Genomic DNA, 18,019 nt, shown 5'->3' on the forward strand with positions numbered 1-18,019 from the left:
AACTGATTGTGTGATCTAACATGAAGAATATATTTGTGTTTTGCAGGAGGCTAGTGTAGAATTAGCGAAACATAAGAAAGACCTGGAAGTTTTGCAGAACCTTCTTGAAGAACTATCAGTACATGCTCTTCCTGGAGATAAAGCATTGGTACTAGAAAAAGTAAATGCTTTGTCAAAAAAATTCAGAGAGGTAGAGGAGACGGTAAAGGAAAAGTAAGTTGAACTATTATTGAAATGTTTCCACCTTTTAGGCTAATAATACAGTTATTATTGTGACTGTTATCCTTTTGTGTGCAATTCAAGAGATTTCAGTTAACTGCAGTGCAGAGAGGATTTTTCATCAAAAAAAAAAAAAAAAAAAAAAAAAAAAAGATGCAGAGTAGAAATACTTCACTAGTTAGTCTGTTTGCAGGAAGTTCCATGCAAACATGAGGAAACTCTTTACTTTGAGGTGGACAAAGCTCTGGAACAGGTTGCCTGTACAGGTTGTGGAGTCTCTGGAAATACTTAAAACCCATCTGGATGCTTCCCTGTGTAACCTACTGTAAGGAACCTGCTTTAGCAGGCAATTGGACAAAATGACCTCCACAGGTCCCTTCCAGCCCCTGCAGTTCTGAAACTCTGTCAAATGTCGCAAAGATGGTTGTGTTCTCTTCATGCAGAAAACTCACAGACCTGTACTCCTTGGAGCTAGTTTTGAGGCTATCACTAAATACAGGAATAGCAATATCAGATTTAGCAGTGTCTGTTGATTTGATTGTCAAAAGGAATGCTGACATTCAGTGCACAATTTCTTTTGTTGTCTTTAATTGTCTAGAGAAGAGGATGTATCATCTTGTCAGAAAGAAATTGATGCTTTTGAGCTACTTGTAGAATCTTTAAGGAAATGGATAAAAGAGACGACAGAACGAATACCTGCTGCACAACCCTCTCTGAATACAGAAGAGTTAAAGAAGCCTTTGGAAGATACATTGGTATGATGCTGTAATATGATGAGAAAAATACAGTTAAAGGAAGGAGGGCATCTGTTAGAAACATAAAAGAACAGACATAAGTTATAAGCATTCACAGTAATTGGACTTGCAGTCTGCATTTACATTACCATTTCCTTTGCATGTTTGGGTATACTTGTGGTGGGCTAACCTTAGCTGGCTGCCAAGTCCCCACCCAGCTGCTCTTATTTCCTTTTCTCAGCAGGACAGGGGGAGAAAATACGATGGATGGGTCACAGGTCAGGGGAAGGGATGGAGATCTTCTCTGCCACAACAGGTCCTCCAAGCACTGCAGTATGAATAACGTTACATCATGGTTTTTGTGCCAGCAGGACTGTTTCTAACATTTTTTTCTCACTTTGGCCTCTCATAGCTGCAGCATATTTTTGTTCCCCTCTTCTTAAACATAACAGAAAGTGATGGGCACAATCTGGGACATTTTGGAGCTGGCTGTAACTGGCTGTGTCCAACATGGTGCAGTGCCTGACCTGTTCTCCCAATGAGAACCTCATATTTCCAAATATGAAGCCCTTATATTACCAAAGGCTTGCCAGATAAACCCAATACTGTACTACAGGAGATTCCCAAGCAACATTTCCTTTCTCAGCACTAAGCACTTTGTCTGAATTCAGTTTTGTAATTAGCCGTCTGTTTTTCTTAAACAGAATTTAAAAGATGAATGGACATTAAAAGCAACTGAGCTGCAGAAAATGAACAGCAGAGGAACATTGTTATGTAATCTGATTAGTGCTGTGACTTCTCCTGCAAAAGTGAGATCAGTTGCAAAATCAGGTATGCATTCATACGATCAGGTAAGCCCAATATTTATGGCGTTTATCAGGTCTTTAAGAAAAAAAAAAAAAATTAATGAAGTACTGCACCCTTAGGCTAAGTTTCTGAAAATTATGGCTTAGAAGAAATCATTTAGCCATGTCTGTTCTGACCTTTGCTGTGATTCTCATTTCAGCTGCGTCTAACTGCTGTAATAATTCAGTACACATTCTGATTGCTTTACATTGCCAAAATAGCGTAATAGCACTTTGTTGTAAATGATTGACAAGTCTTGATCCTAGGAAAGTTTTGATTATGAGAAATGGACTTAGTCTGATTAGTGTTCACGCATCAGCCAAATCTGCAAGTAGGGCAGATATAAACCTTACCTTTGCAAACACTAACGTACCTGTACATCTTTGTTCCCAGGGATATGTTTTTCATAGCTAGTCCATGTGACATCAAGCAAGCACACAATTGTTTGCAGAATCATGGAGTTTTTGTTAGAAAGGTGATGCTATCCCAATATGACAGCATAAGTTATTAGTTTATAATTTAGTTGAAAACAACAGCATGAAAAGGAATCAACTCCTTATTGCAGAGTGAGACCCTGGACCAAAATATGCTTCCAGTCTGGATTTTTGACCAACTCCTATTTACCTGTAAATATATCTTAAAGATAGCAAATCTATTTCCAAGAAATTTCTGTACTGTACATCAATCTGTTTTACAGAATCTAGCAAGTCTGCTAGAGTCAAGCCATAAGCTAAAGCAGTGGTATCTAAGGCATTTTAATGACTGTAACCGTGTTTTCAATCACTTCTTTAATTTATTTCCAGACCTTGTCAGTTCAAATGCATTAGCCTCCATTGGTCATTTGCAAAGGACATTGGTAGGACAGGGACTGCCAGTGGATACCTATTTGGCAAGAGTAGAGCACTTTCTTTTTCATATTTCTTCATAGTAGCTACTTCTGGTTTCACCCTTGTTTGGGATAAAAATCTTCACAGAACATTTTGAAAACTTTAATAGGATATTTATGCTTTTTCCTCACTCCTCTCTCTACTTCTATACATCCAGATAGAAAAATAGCATATAGGGGCAGGTGTAATCCTCCAGATAAGACTGTTTGCCCTCCAAGACAAGAGATGTACTGTGTATCAGTTAATCAGAGTTGTAAATAACAGAGTCCAGCTAATAGAACATGAAGATTTACAAGGCTTTAGCTGGGGGCTGTTACTTTTCTTATCTGTTTATTTTCTCTTGCCATCCTCTGGCTGCCACTAATGTGATCTTCACTGTACAGGTGGTATTGTAGGGTGGATCCACAGCCTTCTACAAGGCAACCATTAATCTTTCCCTGTTATCTGTGAATACGTATGTGTTGGACAGCAGGAAGTTGTTCTCTTGGCTGCTCTCTATGCAGTGACTTTGTCTTCCATTTCTGTTGTATGACAGCGTTTCTCAAAGGTTATGCAGCCCTGGATCTAGAAACTCTGAAATGCTGTTTAATTAGTGACAGTGACAGGACTTAACAGTAAGGGTTCCACATCACCTTCCCTGGAACAGCACGGAACAAACTCAACCTTGCTCATGGTGAGACAGAAAGGCATTTGTCCTGTTGACATCAAGAGTGTTTTGTGCAGAGATGCAGTACTGCTAAAAGCGGGTAAAGGAGTTAAATAATCTGTGTCTTTGGTTATGGTTTCTGCAGTGACCACTTTTCAAGTACTTTCCTCACGGTTTCAGTGTGAGACAGTGCCATGCTCCAGGGCATGAACATGGTTGGGTAAAAATATATAAGTAGTGGGGAACAGATTCCATTTTGGGAGAAGAAACTGGCATTAGCCATATGGATATAAGCAGGCCTCACTGCTAGGGTAAAGACCTTTGTCCATGATATTCATAGCATTGTAAGCTGTAAGACTTCTCATACATTGTATGTATGCATACTTATATGTGCTTGCTTGTACACACCTGTACAGTATGCACGTGCTGTGCATATGTGATACTACTATTTATGGTGAGCTGGAGCAGATTAAAACAGAAAACAGCCTTAAGAAATATAAAGCTATCTAAATAAAATATTTATTACAAGATTAGCATGCAGGAGTTTCTTCAGTTGTTACCAGAAGGGCTATATGTCGTTATCCTGAAGAGGAAATGTAATGCTGGAGTTGTCTTGGGAAAAGGGCCAGATAAGAATATAACTTATTCCCTCTTGATCGGTAGGTGGCACAGTGTTGAATGGTGAAGGAGGAGCTCCAGGAACTCAGGATTTTCTGAAAAACAAAGGTGGGTAATCACTAAATGAAAATTTCGGGATGTGTTTGTGAACTACTGTTAAACATGTAAATATGTTGAAAATCTTGTATACAGCCTGTTGCAACAGGCTTTACTGGACAGATTTAATCACATCCATCCATACAGGAATTATACTGACTAATAAGATGGTACTAAAATTAATTTAAAAAAGACCTGCCTTCAATATTTCCTTCCAAAAAAGATCATGTCTTTGTTTTCTGAATCAATATGAACTTATGTAAGAATCTGCAGTGATAACTATTTTAATGTAACATACAACTTTTGAGAAAATTATTACTCCGTAGTGAGATGAAATTTATAATACCAATTAACATACATGACATGAACACATACCTACATATGTAAACATAATAAACATAAACACAATCATTTTACTTACATTTGTATCACTATGTGTGCCCAGATCCCATTCAGAAACAAAGGAACTCATGTACCATGTCCCACATCTGCAGTGTTGGTTTTTCTAAACTACAGTCTGCTTAGTACACCATCTGTCTCCTAAAGCTGTCTCAGTGATAACGTGCCTTTATAACATTGCTTGGCTACGAATAGGATACAACTGTAATGATGTCAGGCTGTCATACTGGTAACTGAAATGTAGTCCAGTATGTTTAACTTCCTGTTGCAGAATTGAAAATAGTTGTTTGAAATACCAAAGTAACAACAGGTAGGAAGGGAGTAAGATACTTGTCTACCTCCGTGTATTAGAGTAATGATTCCTGTGAAAAGAAAAGCTCTTGCAAGCAGAAATGTATATTAGATCACTCAGATGCACTGTTAGAATGTTTAGAGTGAACAAGAACTAACTCCTAACATGTTAGAAGCTTTTGCCTTGAGGGACTATTAGCTGGTGCAAAGCAGAGTAGTGTTTAGAAATTCTTGAAGTGTAAGTACTGTTTGAAGTGTGAGTGATCTCTAATATAATCTTTGTTCATCTCTCCTCTTACAGAACTGACAAGTGTTCAACAAGCCATATCTGATGTAAATCATAGTTACGAAGATTTGGGAGTTTCACTGAAGAAAAAGATTTCAGAGCTAGAAAGTATGCTTTCAAAAATGCAGAACATTCAAGAAGAATCAACTTCAATGATGCAGTGGTTACAAAAAATGGACAAAACTGCATCAGACTGGGAAGCTGCTCCAACTGACAGTGAAGCTGTTAAAGCCCAAGTTGAGCAACATAAGGTACTTGTGTGTCTTTAAAAAAAAAATTATTTGCTGCAATTATTGGGGCAATTCTATTTGAACAGTTCATATCTCAGCATAATTTATTGTTGCAGAGAATATTTTAATGATCCCACTAAACATGCCAGTCCAGCTTTGAGAAAATCTGGCAGACTTCGTCAGTGGAGTAAAAGAAATGCTGGGTCAAAGAGAAGGAATTTTGTATGTTAAAAAAATAAATAAATAAATACTAATGTCAAATTTAAATAGGTGAGAGTATATTGATTATGCAGTATACTTTTTTGATATCTGTAGTGATTTAGATATATTTACTGGATTGTATATATGATTATATGTCTGTCTATCCAAAAGCTGTTTCTGCAGCTGCTGGTTCCCTGACACTCCACAGATCTCCTGGACTTTGCAGCTGCAGAGGCTTAGGTCTGTTCCAAGGCAGCATTTCTCTTCAGCAGCCATGCCGTGCATGCTAAATCACATAGCTGCACAAAATCTCCTCCTCCCTTTTTAACTGATATGAGAAAACCACTAAATCAGCAGTAAGCTTCTGACCAGTTTAAGCATTAGAAATGTGTGCTTGTAACAGTGAAGGACAGTATTTCTACATGTAAATGTTCATCTATAAAGTGAAACGTAATAGGTAGCTGTTGAAGGGAAAATTCTTTCCTTGTCTGTAATTGTGGGTAAGTAATTCGATGAAGCTAAGGTGTATTTTTTTACACTTCATTGTCCACCCTCAAAAATGAACCTGAATAGCTACTGATTTTCCTTGAGTTTGACATTCCTGAGACTTGGCAATGTTTCAGCCCTGGAACTCATACTATATGTAGAAAAACCCTTGTTCCTCTATTTGTAATAAAGATTATTCAAAGCTAACAACCATCTTATTCCACTGTGGTAATTGAAGAGTATTCATAGTTGGAAAACTGAGTGATTGTTCCAGCAAGAGACATTCTTTTGATGCAATTGGACCTTTTGCTTAGAGTTCTAAATTAAGCACAGATTTGTTCAGTGTTTATGTGAATGGGGTTTTTTAGGGATAGCTAAAATGCAACTCCACAGTGCAAAATCTGGCAGTTAGGAACGTTCATATAAGTGACCTTTGCCAGGCACTCACTTCCATCTGTAAGAACTGCATGATGTGTTCCCAAGGAACTGCTGGGACACCTCAGTCCCACTGCTAGGTTTGCTCTTAAATTATGGTGGTATCTTAATGACTGTTCTAGCAGTAGGTCTGTGACAGCAGAACTTTCAGTGAGCTTTTCTGTATTGATGCCTAGTTGGGGTATTTCTGCTTTGAACCTTACCATGCATTAGTCAGTTGGCATTCTGTACAAGAACAGATTGTAACTATGTGTATGATGAGACCTAGTAGATCTTATCTGTTTGAATTCTTCTAATTCTGTCACTCTTTCAAATTAAACAGTAATAGTATTAACATAATTTATATATATCAGGTCATTTATTCCAAAAAATGTGACCAGCCCATATATGCCATTAGAAAGGATTTTGACACTCATAGCAGGAAAGCAGAATGCAAGTGCTAGATATTTACAATTTATTCTCATGCCTGGTATCTCAGTATTGTGAACTTCAAAAGTAACTTACAGTTCATCTTTAATCTCTTTTTTTACTGCTTGATTTTGCAGCTCTTCGAAAATGAATTAAAGCAAAGTGAGAATAAAGTGCAGGAGCTAAAGGACAAAGTGACAGAGCTATTGGAGAAGAACCCCAGCTCTCCTGAGGCACCCAAGTGGAGACAAGTGTTGGATAAATTAGGTACTTGAGTAAATTTGTAATACAACACATTGTTATTTGGAAGTCATCTTTCGGCTAGTCTTTTTATGTTGTAGCAATAATTAGTATTTTTACTGTCTTACTCCCTCCTGTGCCTTCTGTAAAAATAACTCCCATTTCAAGAGGGTAGATTTGGAGTAACTCCGCTAAAATTGGTCCTCTTTGAATTTATATAGGTGGAAAAAAAAAGGAAACGACTGGGTCTGTATAATAGATTTTGAGATAATGCAGTGTGTACTTGTCATGAGCTTTTGAAAGGGAATAAATGCAGAATTAACAGGGATCACAGACAGTGAAATGGCACGAGAAAATGAAAACAACACACACACAGTTCAAAGACAATGTTAGCAAAGCATTAAAGCTGAGTCAGCAAGCAGTGGCAGTATCATGAAGTGAGGTAGGAAGTTCCAAGACATGAGACTCAGTGGCTGCTCTGGAAGCCACTTGCTACCAGTCGAAGAGCTCACAGTTGGGCTTAGGTAAACATAAATTCACACTCTGCTCTTGAAATATCTATAAATGAATTATTCTCATTGCCTGTCATAGGTACTTGGTTTGGAAGTCTAAATTAAGTAGTTATTCTACACAGGCTCCCAGTATAGTTATTTGAAAGAGATGTACTCTTTCAGAAGGCAGTTCAGAGCAGAAGCCTAAATTAAGTCTTATGCTCAGCCTTGGAACAATATCGTTCTCTTTATATGGCTAAAACGGAAGGATAATCAACCTAGATCAGGTATCTAAGTTGTAAGGGAGAATAAAGCCCTTCGGTTTTTATGTCATTTGGAACCAAAAGCTAAGTTTGGTGGTATTTCTTCTAGCAATACTGTCATTTAATTTTACTGCATGCTCTATATTCATTGTTCTAAAAATGCCACATGTGGCAGTGCTGAACTGCAGACCTTTATCCAAGTGTATATAGTTCTGACTGCTAGAAGATGAATTTGCTGTGTCACTGCAATAGGGCATCTGGAGTTAATCAGCAAGAAGCCTTATTAGAGAGCTCTGTTTATGTTTTGTATATAGTCTGCTGTCTGACAGCCCATCTGCTAAAACATGCATGCAATATGTCAACATTATATTGTTAGATTCCAAGTGGAAAGAGCTCAATCAAGTTACATCTGAGAGACAACAAAAACTGGAAGAGTCTTCAAATTACCTGACCCAGTTCCAGACAGCAGAAGCTCAGTTAAAGCACTGGCTTGTAGAAAAGGAGCTAATGGTCAGTGTGCTGGGACCACTGTCAATTGACCCCAATATGCTGAATACACAAAAGCAACAGGTTCAGGTGAGTAAGGATAGCCAACATGCATTAATGATTTCAGTTTCTTCTGTGTGTTTGTTTGTTTGTTTGTGGGGTGTGGGCTTTTGTGTTTTGTTCTGCTTCACATTTGCTTATCAGTAAATATTGGCTTGGTTCATACTTGACTACATGATTACAAGAAAAAATTGCTGGGAGATTGAAGAAAGATCAGAAAAGCTACAGGAAAAAATGGTCAGGGCTTATGTGTGAGGAGTTATCCTCAGATATATTTTCTTTCTTAACCATCCCGTGCTTTCTCTGTAGTCTAATGACAGCATTCCTGAGAAGTTTTATTTACTGGAGTGTGTATGTAATATTTTGTGGTTGGTTCTCAAATGCAGCCTATGCTGTAGAGCTGGCTTTTGGAGATTTTGTTCACGTGACTGCACCAGTGGCTAATAAAAATAAGAAAGAAGTGAAATGTTGTGTTGTGAGTAGATATGGAACCACGAGTGTGAAAAACAGAAGAGAAATGTAGTGGAGTAGTTCATTTACAGAAACATAGCAAACCACAGAAAAAAAGAAACAAACACTGAACTAGTTGCAGCAAGTATAAATTTTAGTTTCAAACATTTACATTGCTGCCAGTTAATGTTCAGTGTGGTGAGAAATAACATTCTTACTTTTAAAAAATAAAATTCAACTTGGTATATCCATATTGATTAAAACAGACTGTTTAAAACATGAAATGTTTTCTGATATTGTGTGAAAATCACTTGAAAGTGTTCTGTAAATGCTTCAGAAGTCTAGAAAGCTGGCATAAGATTATCAACTATTACTTAACAGTCCTCAGAAATTAAACCTCATTGACTTAAAAGAAAGGGTTTGGAACACTCTGTAAACTAAGACCATGATATTTGTCTCTTCTTCTGCACGCACTTTTAACTTGTCAAAAAAAAAAAAAAATAGGAACCAGTGATATAAACTTTAAAGGTCTTATAGTACACAGTCAGTCATTTTGTGAATTATCCAAATATTCTCTGTAGTGTAAGGATCCACTGCAATATTATGTCACAGTGCACCTTCTTTGAAGTTCTCTCTTCAGACGAATGTCAGAACTGTCTAGGAAAGAAGGCTCTGTTTGAATCTAAACAGTGATTATTTTACTTGGTATGGTTACTTAATTATGGTAATATTAACAAAAATCTTTGTTTACTTGTATCTGCTGATTCAGTTTCCATTAGATGATGTGCAAATTAAGCTAGAGCTTTTAGTTCTTTGATGTAAATGCTTGGAAACAACATCCAATATATGTGTAGAAGATGCAGTTGTTTCACTGGCTTTTTAAAACTTGGATTAATTCAGTAATGGAGCTTAGCTGCAACAGATTCTACAAAGCTTTTGTTAGAAGCATTTTGCTTCTATTTCATGAATTCTTCTTAAAATTTTCTTTACATTCAGATTCTGCTTAAAGAGTTTGACACCAGAAAGCCACAATATGAACAGCTAACTATGGCTGGTGAGGCCATTCTGAAGAGACCTGGTGAACATCCCCCCTCTCATGAAATTGTAAAAGAGCAGCTGGCAGCTGTGGCACAAAAATGGGATAACCTAACTGGCCAACTCAGCAACAGATGTGACCGAATTGACCAAGCTATTGTGAAAAGCACGGAGTATCAAAGCCTACTGAGAAGTCTGTCTGATAAGCTAAGTGCCTTGGATAGCAAGCTGAGCAGCAGCTTGGCTGTGAGTACACAACCTGATGCTGTGAAACAACAACTGGAGATTGCTAAAGAAATGAAGAAGGAAATAGAACAAGAAATGAAGAATATAAACGCAGCACAGGTTCTTTGTGAAGAGCTCTCAGCACTGGTTGGAGAAGAGTATTTGAAAGCAGAACTTACAAGGCAGTTAGATGGCATCCTCAAATCATTTAAGGATATTGAGCAAAAATCAGGTTAGTACTTGTTTTAAGAGAAAAATAATTAAGGCATAAAACAAAGCGTCATTTTAACTTTTGTCTTTAATGTCAGCAGTAAGATGTTGTGTGAGCTGAGCCTAATACTAGCTGTCTATCAGTCCAACAGTACATTAGAACTTAGGAGAATGTCTCTATGCTTTGAAAGGGCAGAAACAATATGTCACAATACACAACTGATTTTTGTTGATTTGTTCATTTGTGGACACAATATCTCTAGAGAGCAGGTTTGGAGAGAGTTTAAAATAATGGGTGGTGCTCTCCTCATCCTTGCCTTCAGTTACATCCTTACTCAGGATACTAAAATAGTTGCTGTTCACTGAACTACTTAACTGCATAGGTGCACAGAATAAGCTGAAGTTGTAATTTTCAGGCAAGCACCAATGAATGGCTTGGCAAAAAGGAGTGGTAATTATATAAAACTGCCTGTGGCAAAACTGCATTGGTTGTGTGCAGCCTTTTCTATTCTGTGAACAAGAGAACTGAACAAGAAATAGAGTGCAAGCAATATCATACCTTTTTCCCCCAAACAGCCTCAGTTTTAGCTTGTTAATTTCCTCAGGTCACAAGGAACTTCAAAGGATCTCCCTAAAAACAAATAGTACCTGCAGGTCATGAGTTAGGCACTACCAGGCCATATTGCTCGATATTCTGTGTGCTTGCACTTTATAGTATCATAAAACACAAGTGCATGGTTTTTACCCCCCAAATTTTACTGAACAGGACTTGTGTAGACATAAACTAGCTAAGCTCACCTGACTTGATTCATGTCCAAATGCCTTTGTTGCTACACTGTAGCACAGATACAGGAATATCCCTTGCAAGAATCTTGGTTGTCTTGATGTTAAACAGTAACATGGCTGAGAACCTGCCTTACTCCCACTAATAATCATTCATAATAAAATCATTATTAATTATTATTTCTTCATTGAATACTAGCAGTTTCTGATAACAAGCCTTCACCCTGTCTTATTTGTAGATAATCATGTTCAGCAGCTTCAGTCAGCGTATACCACTTCACATCAGTTCCAGCAAACATCTAAGGACTTTCAGGCCTGGCTAGATGGAAAGAAAGAAGAACTGAAACAGGCTCGTCCTATATCAGCCAAACTTGAGACCTTGCAGTCCCTAATTGAAGAACAGAAAGATTTTATGAAGACCCTGAACGATGAGATTAGTTCATATGAAAAAATTATTGCAGAAGGAGAAAGCATATTGCAGAAGACTCAAGGAGCTGATAAAGCAGCTTTACAGACTCAAATTGCCACATTGAGAAGTAATTGGGATGAAATGGATAAGCAGGTAAAAGAAAGGCAAGGTAAATTAACAGATTGTCTGGAGAAAGCACTCAAATACAAGCAGCATGTAGAAAATTTGCAGCCATGGATAGAGAAATGTCAAAGCAACCTGTCTGAATTAAAAGTCGGCATAAACCCTGTTGAAATAGAAAATTCTGTTGCTCAAGTGAGGGCCTGGCAGAAGGACCTGGATAAGCACCATGGGATAGTGGAACTACTAAATAATACTGCTGAAAGTTTGCTCAGTGCAAGTCAAACAGATAAAGAAAACGTTGAAGAGGAAACTAAGGTACTGAATGAGAAAGTGAGTATGGTCACAGAACAATTGCATAAGAAGAGAGAGTGCTTGGAAAATATGGCTCAAAGGCTAAAAGAGTTTCAGGAATCATCCAAGGAAACAGAAAAGCAGCTTCAAAGTGCTAAAGAGCACCTGGAAGCTCATGATTCTCTTGGACCTCAGTCTTTCAGTAACAAACACCTGACAATGATGCAGGCCCAGCAGAAGGCTTTACAGGCTTTAAGACCTCATGTTGATTTAGTAAAAAAGCTTGCTCAAGACCTGGTAGTAGAAGCTTCTGATTCAGCAGGTGTTTCTGACCTTTTGCTTCAAGCTGAATCTTTGGAGCAAGAATACACTGCAGTGAACCAGCAGGTTGATGATAGATGCTCGTTCTTGGAAACAAAACTTCAGGGAATTGGTCATTTCCAAAACAGCATCAGGGAGATGTTCTCTCAGTTTGCAGAGTTTGATGATGAACTTGATAGCATGGCTCCAGTGGGGAGAGATCTTGATGTACTGCAATCACAAAGAGAGGATATAAAACATTTCCTGAAAAAGTTGGAAGATCTTATAATGAATAATGAAAATGCTAATAAAAACTGTAAAATGATGCTAGCCACAGAAGCTGAAGCTTCTCCTGATCTTGTTGGTATAAAAAGGGACTTGGAAGCATTAAATAAACAGTGCAACAAGCTACTAGACAGAGCAAAAGCCAGGGAAGATCAAGTGGAAGGTACTATTAAACGTGTTGAGGAGTTTTACAGTAAGCTAAAGGAATTTTCCACTCTGCTTGGGAGAGCTGAAGAACATGAAGAATCACAAGGTCCTGTTGGAATGGAAACAGAAACCATTAATCAGCAGCTGAATACATTCAAGGTAGGAAGGTTTCTTTCTTACTGCTATCACTCATTTTACCACAGCACAACTTTATTCAGTATCAGTGTGGAAATGGTTAAATGCAGACCCTGGAGAAGTATTGTTTCACATCAGTCTGTTCTACCCATATGCCTTTTGTCTATTTTAAACAAGGTACCTTACAGTGATACTGGGTGTAAATTGTTATTATGCTTTGGTGCTGAATGAAGCGCAGATCTTGGCATATTCTAGGCTACAAAAATGAATTTCCAGTGCTCACTGGAAAGATTTATAAATTACACAGGTGTAAGCAGTGTTTGAAAAAGATAATAAATCCCCTAATGGCTGTACAGTAGCACTCCATGTTAAGTGCTGCTTTGGATTCATTCCAATCTCATATCAGTTCAGATTTTTGTGGCTTGGAAATTAGTTTGCAGTTAATCATGAAACAAGCTTCCATAACATGGTTTATCAAATCAGAAAGATCAGAAAGACAACCGTGTAAGGAAAAGTAATGACACGCTTGGCCCAACAGAGGGTGCTTTTTGCTTGTTTAGACTAACCCGTGTCAGAGGAAAACTGAACGTTGAAACTTCAGTGCCGTTTCAGCTGAAAGTTACTGTCAGTGACAGTCATCTTTTAGAATGTATAAATAGAGACAAAAATCTGGAAAAAGTGGTCACGTTACAAAGAAATTCCATTGGATTGTTAGGATTAAAATTGTATGTCAATCTGTCACAAATCTGCCTCTATATAAAAGGGAAACAAATGTCTTTGTAAATAGTAGAGCACCTTAGAAATAGGAAAATAACATAGATAGTGCTGTTTCCTATGCATGGTCCCAGTGCTGTCCTCTGTAGGGATGGTGGACAAGATGTCCAGCAATTGCAAACATCAGGAAGGAGATCCTTGGCTGGTCTGTGTAGGAAGATAGTGCCACCATAACCGAATAGCTTGTAAGTAAAAAAGACAAAACAAAACAAAACAAAACCTTCTGCGTGTTTATATGCAGAAGTGTGCTCTGTGATTGCATTCATTTTAGGTATTTATAAACTTAGGAATGTGCTTTGCATTAAACAACTATTTGAGGCCATGGAATTGCTTATGATTGAAAACACAGTGCCATTAACCAGGAGGTGAAACATGATAAAAAGGTGAAGGGGGTGTTCAAAGAAGTGAACAGCAACTGCAATAATAAAAAGCAGAGTGGGGAGCACTGGAAGAATGGAAAGCAGGAGAGAACAGAATATAATATATTTGTTATGTAAGGGCAGTGAGGAGGAGGGTAGGGTCCACAGTTAATCTGCTAAGACCCCATGTGAGTGCAGCTGGTGGCAAAATTACAGTAGTTGTACCTCTTCATACTCTTGCTCCTTCCAGAGAACAGTTTTACCTGGGGCATTACAATGTGGGGAGACTGGCTACCAGCAGTCCTGCTCCACTCATGGTGCTTTGCTCACAGGTTTGTGCATGCACACAAACACACACAACCTGAAAACGTGGATTTGGCCACAAGACCACAGTCTGGCCCCTTATATCTTTAGCTTCTGCGGTCAAGTACAATCAACTTCTATTCCTCAGGAGTAAAGCAAAATGTTCTTTGTAGATAGATTTATTTACATGATATCTTCACTCGCTTTGGGGAAGAATCTTGTGTTATGGGCCAGAGGTGGTTTTTGTGGTTGGACCAGTTTTTATGTGGAAGAGTAGAGCTTTGTGAATCTTCTTGGCATGACATGAAAATGCACAGTTATTAGAAAAAAATAATAATAAGCAGACTTCAAGTTGCATTTTATGTATGTATATAGTTATGTGCATGCATACATACTTGTTTTATTTATATAACTTCTTTGTAATGCCCTTTTTCCAGTCAGGATAAAGTATTAAATTGAAATCACTTACTGCCAGTGTTAGAATGTATTTATTTACAATGCAGATACAAAACTTGCTCTCTGTCAAGGAAAATCACCAGTGGAGTTCATTTGCAAGTAGGCTTCATTTGACTGTTACTTCACAAAGTACACCAGGAAGAATATAATCACATGAAGAATTTGTCTCAATTAATGTAAAACGCACAAAATTAATTTCAAATTAATTCAGCTTTGTTAGACATTCTCCTCCCCAAAGACTTTATATGGAATGCATATATTGGTATGAACTGAAATTTCAGTAGACGAGATCTGTTTGCTTGCACTGATTCAGTCTCCTTACTTGAAAAGCAGAATACAAAAGAATTCTGCAGTTGAGCCCTGTGTTTGTGTAGCCACACAGTGCCAGGATGTTTGCACATGGAGCACTGTTTGCAGCTACATTCTCTGAAATAGAGAACAACCCCAGAAACTGAATTGCTTTTCCTTCTTGTAACCTTTGCTCAATTATTCTTAATGCTGTATAAATTTTTCTTATCAAAAGCTACGTAGAACTGTCTGAGATTTCATCAGTACATAGTTCATTTGATTTTGGCTTTTATTTTCAAAACAAAAGAGGTTGTAAAAGGTTGTTGTCTTCTAACTAGACTCTATAGGGTTTTCTAGCTAGCCTGAGCATTCCTACCAATGAGCCTGAACTAAGAGTTTAATTGGTTTATGTTGGTTGTGTAGAGTGTCCATCTTCCCGTTTTCACTCTGAATGGAGACAATGCTGACAAAATACTCACAGAGTTCTCTATATGCTCAAATAAGAAATGGAAAGTATTGCACTTCCCACGCACTGATTTACAAACACCTCAATAGGTACCAAATTTCCACAGGTTTTACTATGGTTAGAGACTGTGTTAGAAAGCATATTTAAAGAGCTTGTGTGAACCATTGCTTCTGAAAGTGACTGCTGTGTGTCAAAGCCTTCAGAGAACATGTTTAGAAATGGTAAAATGCCTTTTTAAATATGAATAAAATCATTTTGTAGTGTAATAAATATGGGCCTACTGCAAGTCACATACTGGCCTGATAACATGACAGCGCACTGTATGCTTTCTGCGAGGATCTGTGACTGTTATGGGTGAAAATAAGCACAGATGACAGGATCTTTACCCACCTTTTACCTTTACTGAATGTGTTTTTAGCTTTAGAACCCAGAGCTGAGTTTCTGTTTGTCATAACAATGTTTTGGCTGCTGGATGGAGCATATGTGAGAAGAGAGAATTTGTCTCACGTGTCTTAAATGTTTTAACACATAGCTGACAGTATCAAAGCAGTGAACAAACAAACAGTGTGGTGCTTTTGTATTTCCCGCATGAAGTGTCTCCTGCTCACTGCCTGACTGGGAGGACTTGAGCTGATCGTAGTTAATGCCCTGGGTAAGTTGTAGCGCTGAGTGCCATATGCTGTCCTTACACTGGGGGCTGCATTGTCGCTATGCTGACAGCTCCGCTCACACAAGCGGTGGAGGTCTCTGTCCATTCCAGGTTGATTTATGCTGCTGCACAGATTGCTTCGAGTGTACCTTCAGCAAAGTATCCGTGGGTCTTAAGCAGAACACGTTCCCTCCCCAAAGCGGAAAAACGAGCCGGTTCGAGCGGTGTCAGTTTCCCGGCTCGGTCGGGTCGGGCAGTACTTCGCCGGACCGCTCCTCTGCCCCCACCCTGTGCGTCCCGACCGCCCGCTTGTGGCCGCAGCGCCAGGGCCGCCCTGCGGGGGGCAGCGAGCAGCAGGGGCCGGGCACCTCCTCCCGGCACGGCCGAGCGGTGCGCGGAGGCCGGGCGGGGTGGGTGGCGGTAGCAGATGTTGCCTGAAGAATGAGAAAGGGCGTTCCTTCCAGCTCGGCGCTGGGAGGACGCCCTTCAGCTCGCGGGAAGCCGAGCGAGCTTATCGACTTGGCTGGATGCTGCCCGCCGGCGTGCGCGGCCGGATCGCCTTTTCCTCTCCTTCTCGTTCGGCCGGGGAGGAGCAGGGAGCGCCGTGCCAGCAGCCGCCCGCAGCCGGGATCGGCTCAGCCAGCGCCGAGCTGAAGCCGCCGTGCCTTCGAGGGAGACGCCGCGGTTGCGCTCCGCGACTGCCTTAAACGGGAGAGCAGCTCTCCGGGACGGAGCGAGGAAAGCGCCGGGCCGACCGCCTGGATCCCGACCAGGGGGAACTAATGGCTGCGTCTGCTGGGCTCCTTGGAAACTGTATTTACCTATGAAACTTGTGAAGAGCTCGGGACGAGGAGGGAGTAAGCTGCCTCTCGGGTCGGAGTTATTTATAGCTACTGCCAAAGAAGCGAAGGGCTGTTTTATTCTTCGTGCTGGTTTGGATTTAACTTATTTTCCTCCCCCAAGATTCTCCCAGTGCCTTGGCCTGAGCCGTGAGAGGCCACCTCGCGGTCTGCTTTCCCGAGCTCCAGAACGATGCTTTATTTATAAAGGAGATGGAATTCTTCGACCCGGCTAAATGGATTACAGCTAATCAGTCACCTCCAAGAGATAATGTGCTGCCTTCGGTAATGCTCGCTCAATTGGAAGGCTTAATCTGCAGATTTAAGATACGCATTCTGACCTGAAGAAGTAAGAGCGGAGTTCCATGGAGGGTTTTAAACATTTAAGCCACTGCTGGTTTTTGCTATACTCGTTTTTTCTGTGATATTGGAAGGTTTCTGTTCCTTTCTCACTCAAGCACTTTATATTTTCAACGGAAAAATAAAACCCCCAAACATCCAGTAACTCACATCCAGGTAAAACTGCATTTAAGCCAGTGCACTGATGATGACCTTAACCACCTCATAAGTTATCATGTATGTTTTATATCTATGCATCCCTTGCTGAGGGCAAGTTTACTGTAGTTTTTTAGACTGATAGTGTTTTCTAAATGTTTCCCTTCTCTCTGAAAGCAGAGGGATTGTAGCATCCTGTGTGAACCCTTGCAAAATGGGGAAGCCACTTAGCAGGCCGGACTGTTTACGTCAGAATCCTCCGTGTGTGGGCAAAGGAGAAGAGGATGAAGACCTGAACATCGAGGACTGTTACGTTCCCCAGAGGTCCATCTACGACACTGTGCGGCTGAATGAGCAGATCGATTCAGGATCCAAGGGCAGCCTCTCCTCCAGACACTTCACAGACCGGACCTTACCGTACAGTCACCGAACACTGGATATTGGCACTCTGTGCTCCAATGGTGCCCTGACGACCTCCAGTGCTTTTGAGCTCCGAAGCCGTGAGGCCAAGAAGTTAGATGAGAAAATGATCTTTGACGCTCTCAAGCTGAATGGCGATGTCATTCGAACGGGGGGATTGCCCAAAACGAAGTCTCATGCAGAGAAGAAGGAGCACAGGCGGTCCTGGAGAATGTTTGTCCCGCCCAACTTTTCAGATTACACAAATAAAAGTGA

The 18,019-nt window shown here is 39.7% G+C and overlaps 1 protein-coding gene across 46 annotated transcripts in view; it reads left to right on the top strand.

Annotated features, from left to right (window-relative positions):
* DST (dystonin) overlaps nt 1-18,019 on the top strand; it is a 280,915-nt gene that overhangs the window by 194,723 nt on the left and 68,173 nt on the right. For 44 of the 46 annotated variants that reach the window (XM_015859182.2, XM_085542024.1, XM_085542021.1 and 41 more), the window contains 9 exons: nt 47-213; nt 818-974; nt 1,658-1,784; nt 3,996-4,058; nt 5,038-5,273; nt 6,920-7,049; nt 8,153-8,352; nt 9,769-10,264; nt 11,265-12,739. In XM_015859182.2, the coding sequence (XP_015714668.2) occupies nt 47-213; nt 818-974; nt 1,658-1,784; nt 3,996-4,058; nt 5,038-5,273; nt 6,920-7,049; nt 8,153-8,352; nt 9,769-10,264; nt 11,265-12,739 (3,051 nt within the window). Of the gene's footprint in view, nt 1-46; nt 214-817; nt 975-1,657; nt 1,785-3,221; nt 3,360-3,995; nt 4,059-5,037; nt 5,274-6,919; nt 7,050-8,152; nt 8,353-9,768; nt 10,265-11,264; nt 12,740-15,779; nt 15,803-18,019 lie in introns of those variants that run through there. The other 2 variants (XM_085542044.1, XR_014944222.1) reach the window with 2 other exon arrangements.

The sequence above is a fragment of the Coturnix japonica genome, chromosome 3 (genome assembly GCF_054131305.1).
Source record: "Coturnix japonica strain WE chromosome 3, WE-NBRP24, whole genome shotgun sequence".
NCBI lineage: Eukaryota > Metazoa > Chordata > Aves > Galliformes > Phasianidae > Coturnix > Coturnix japonica.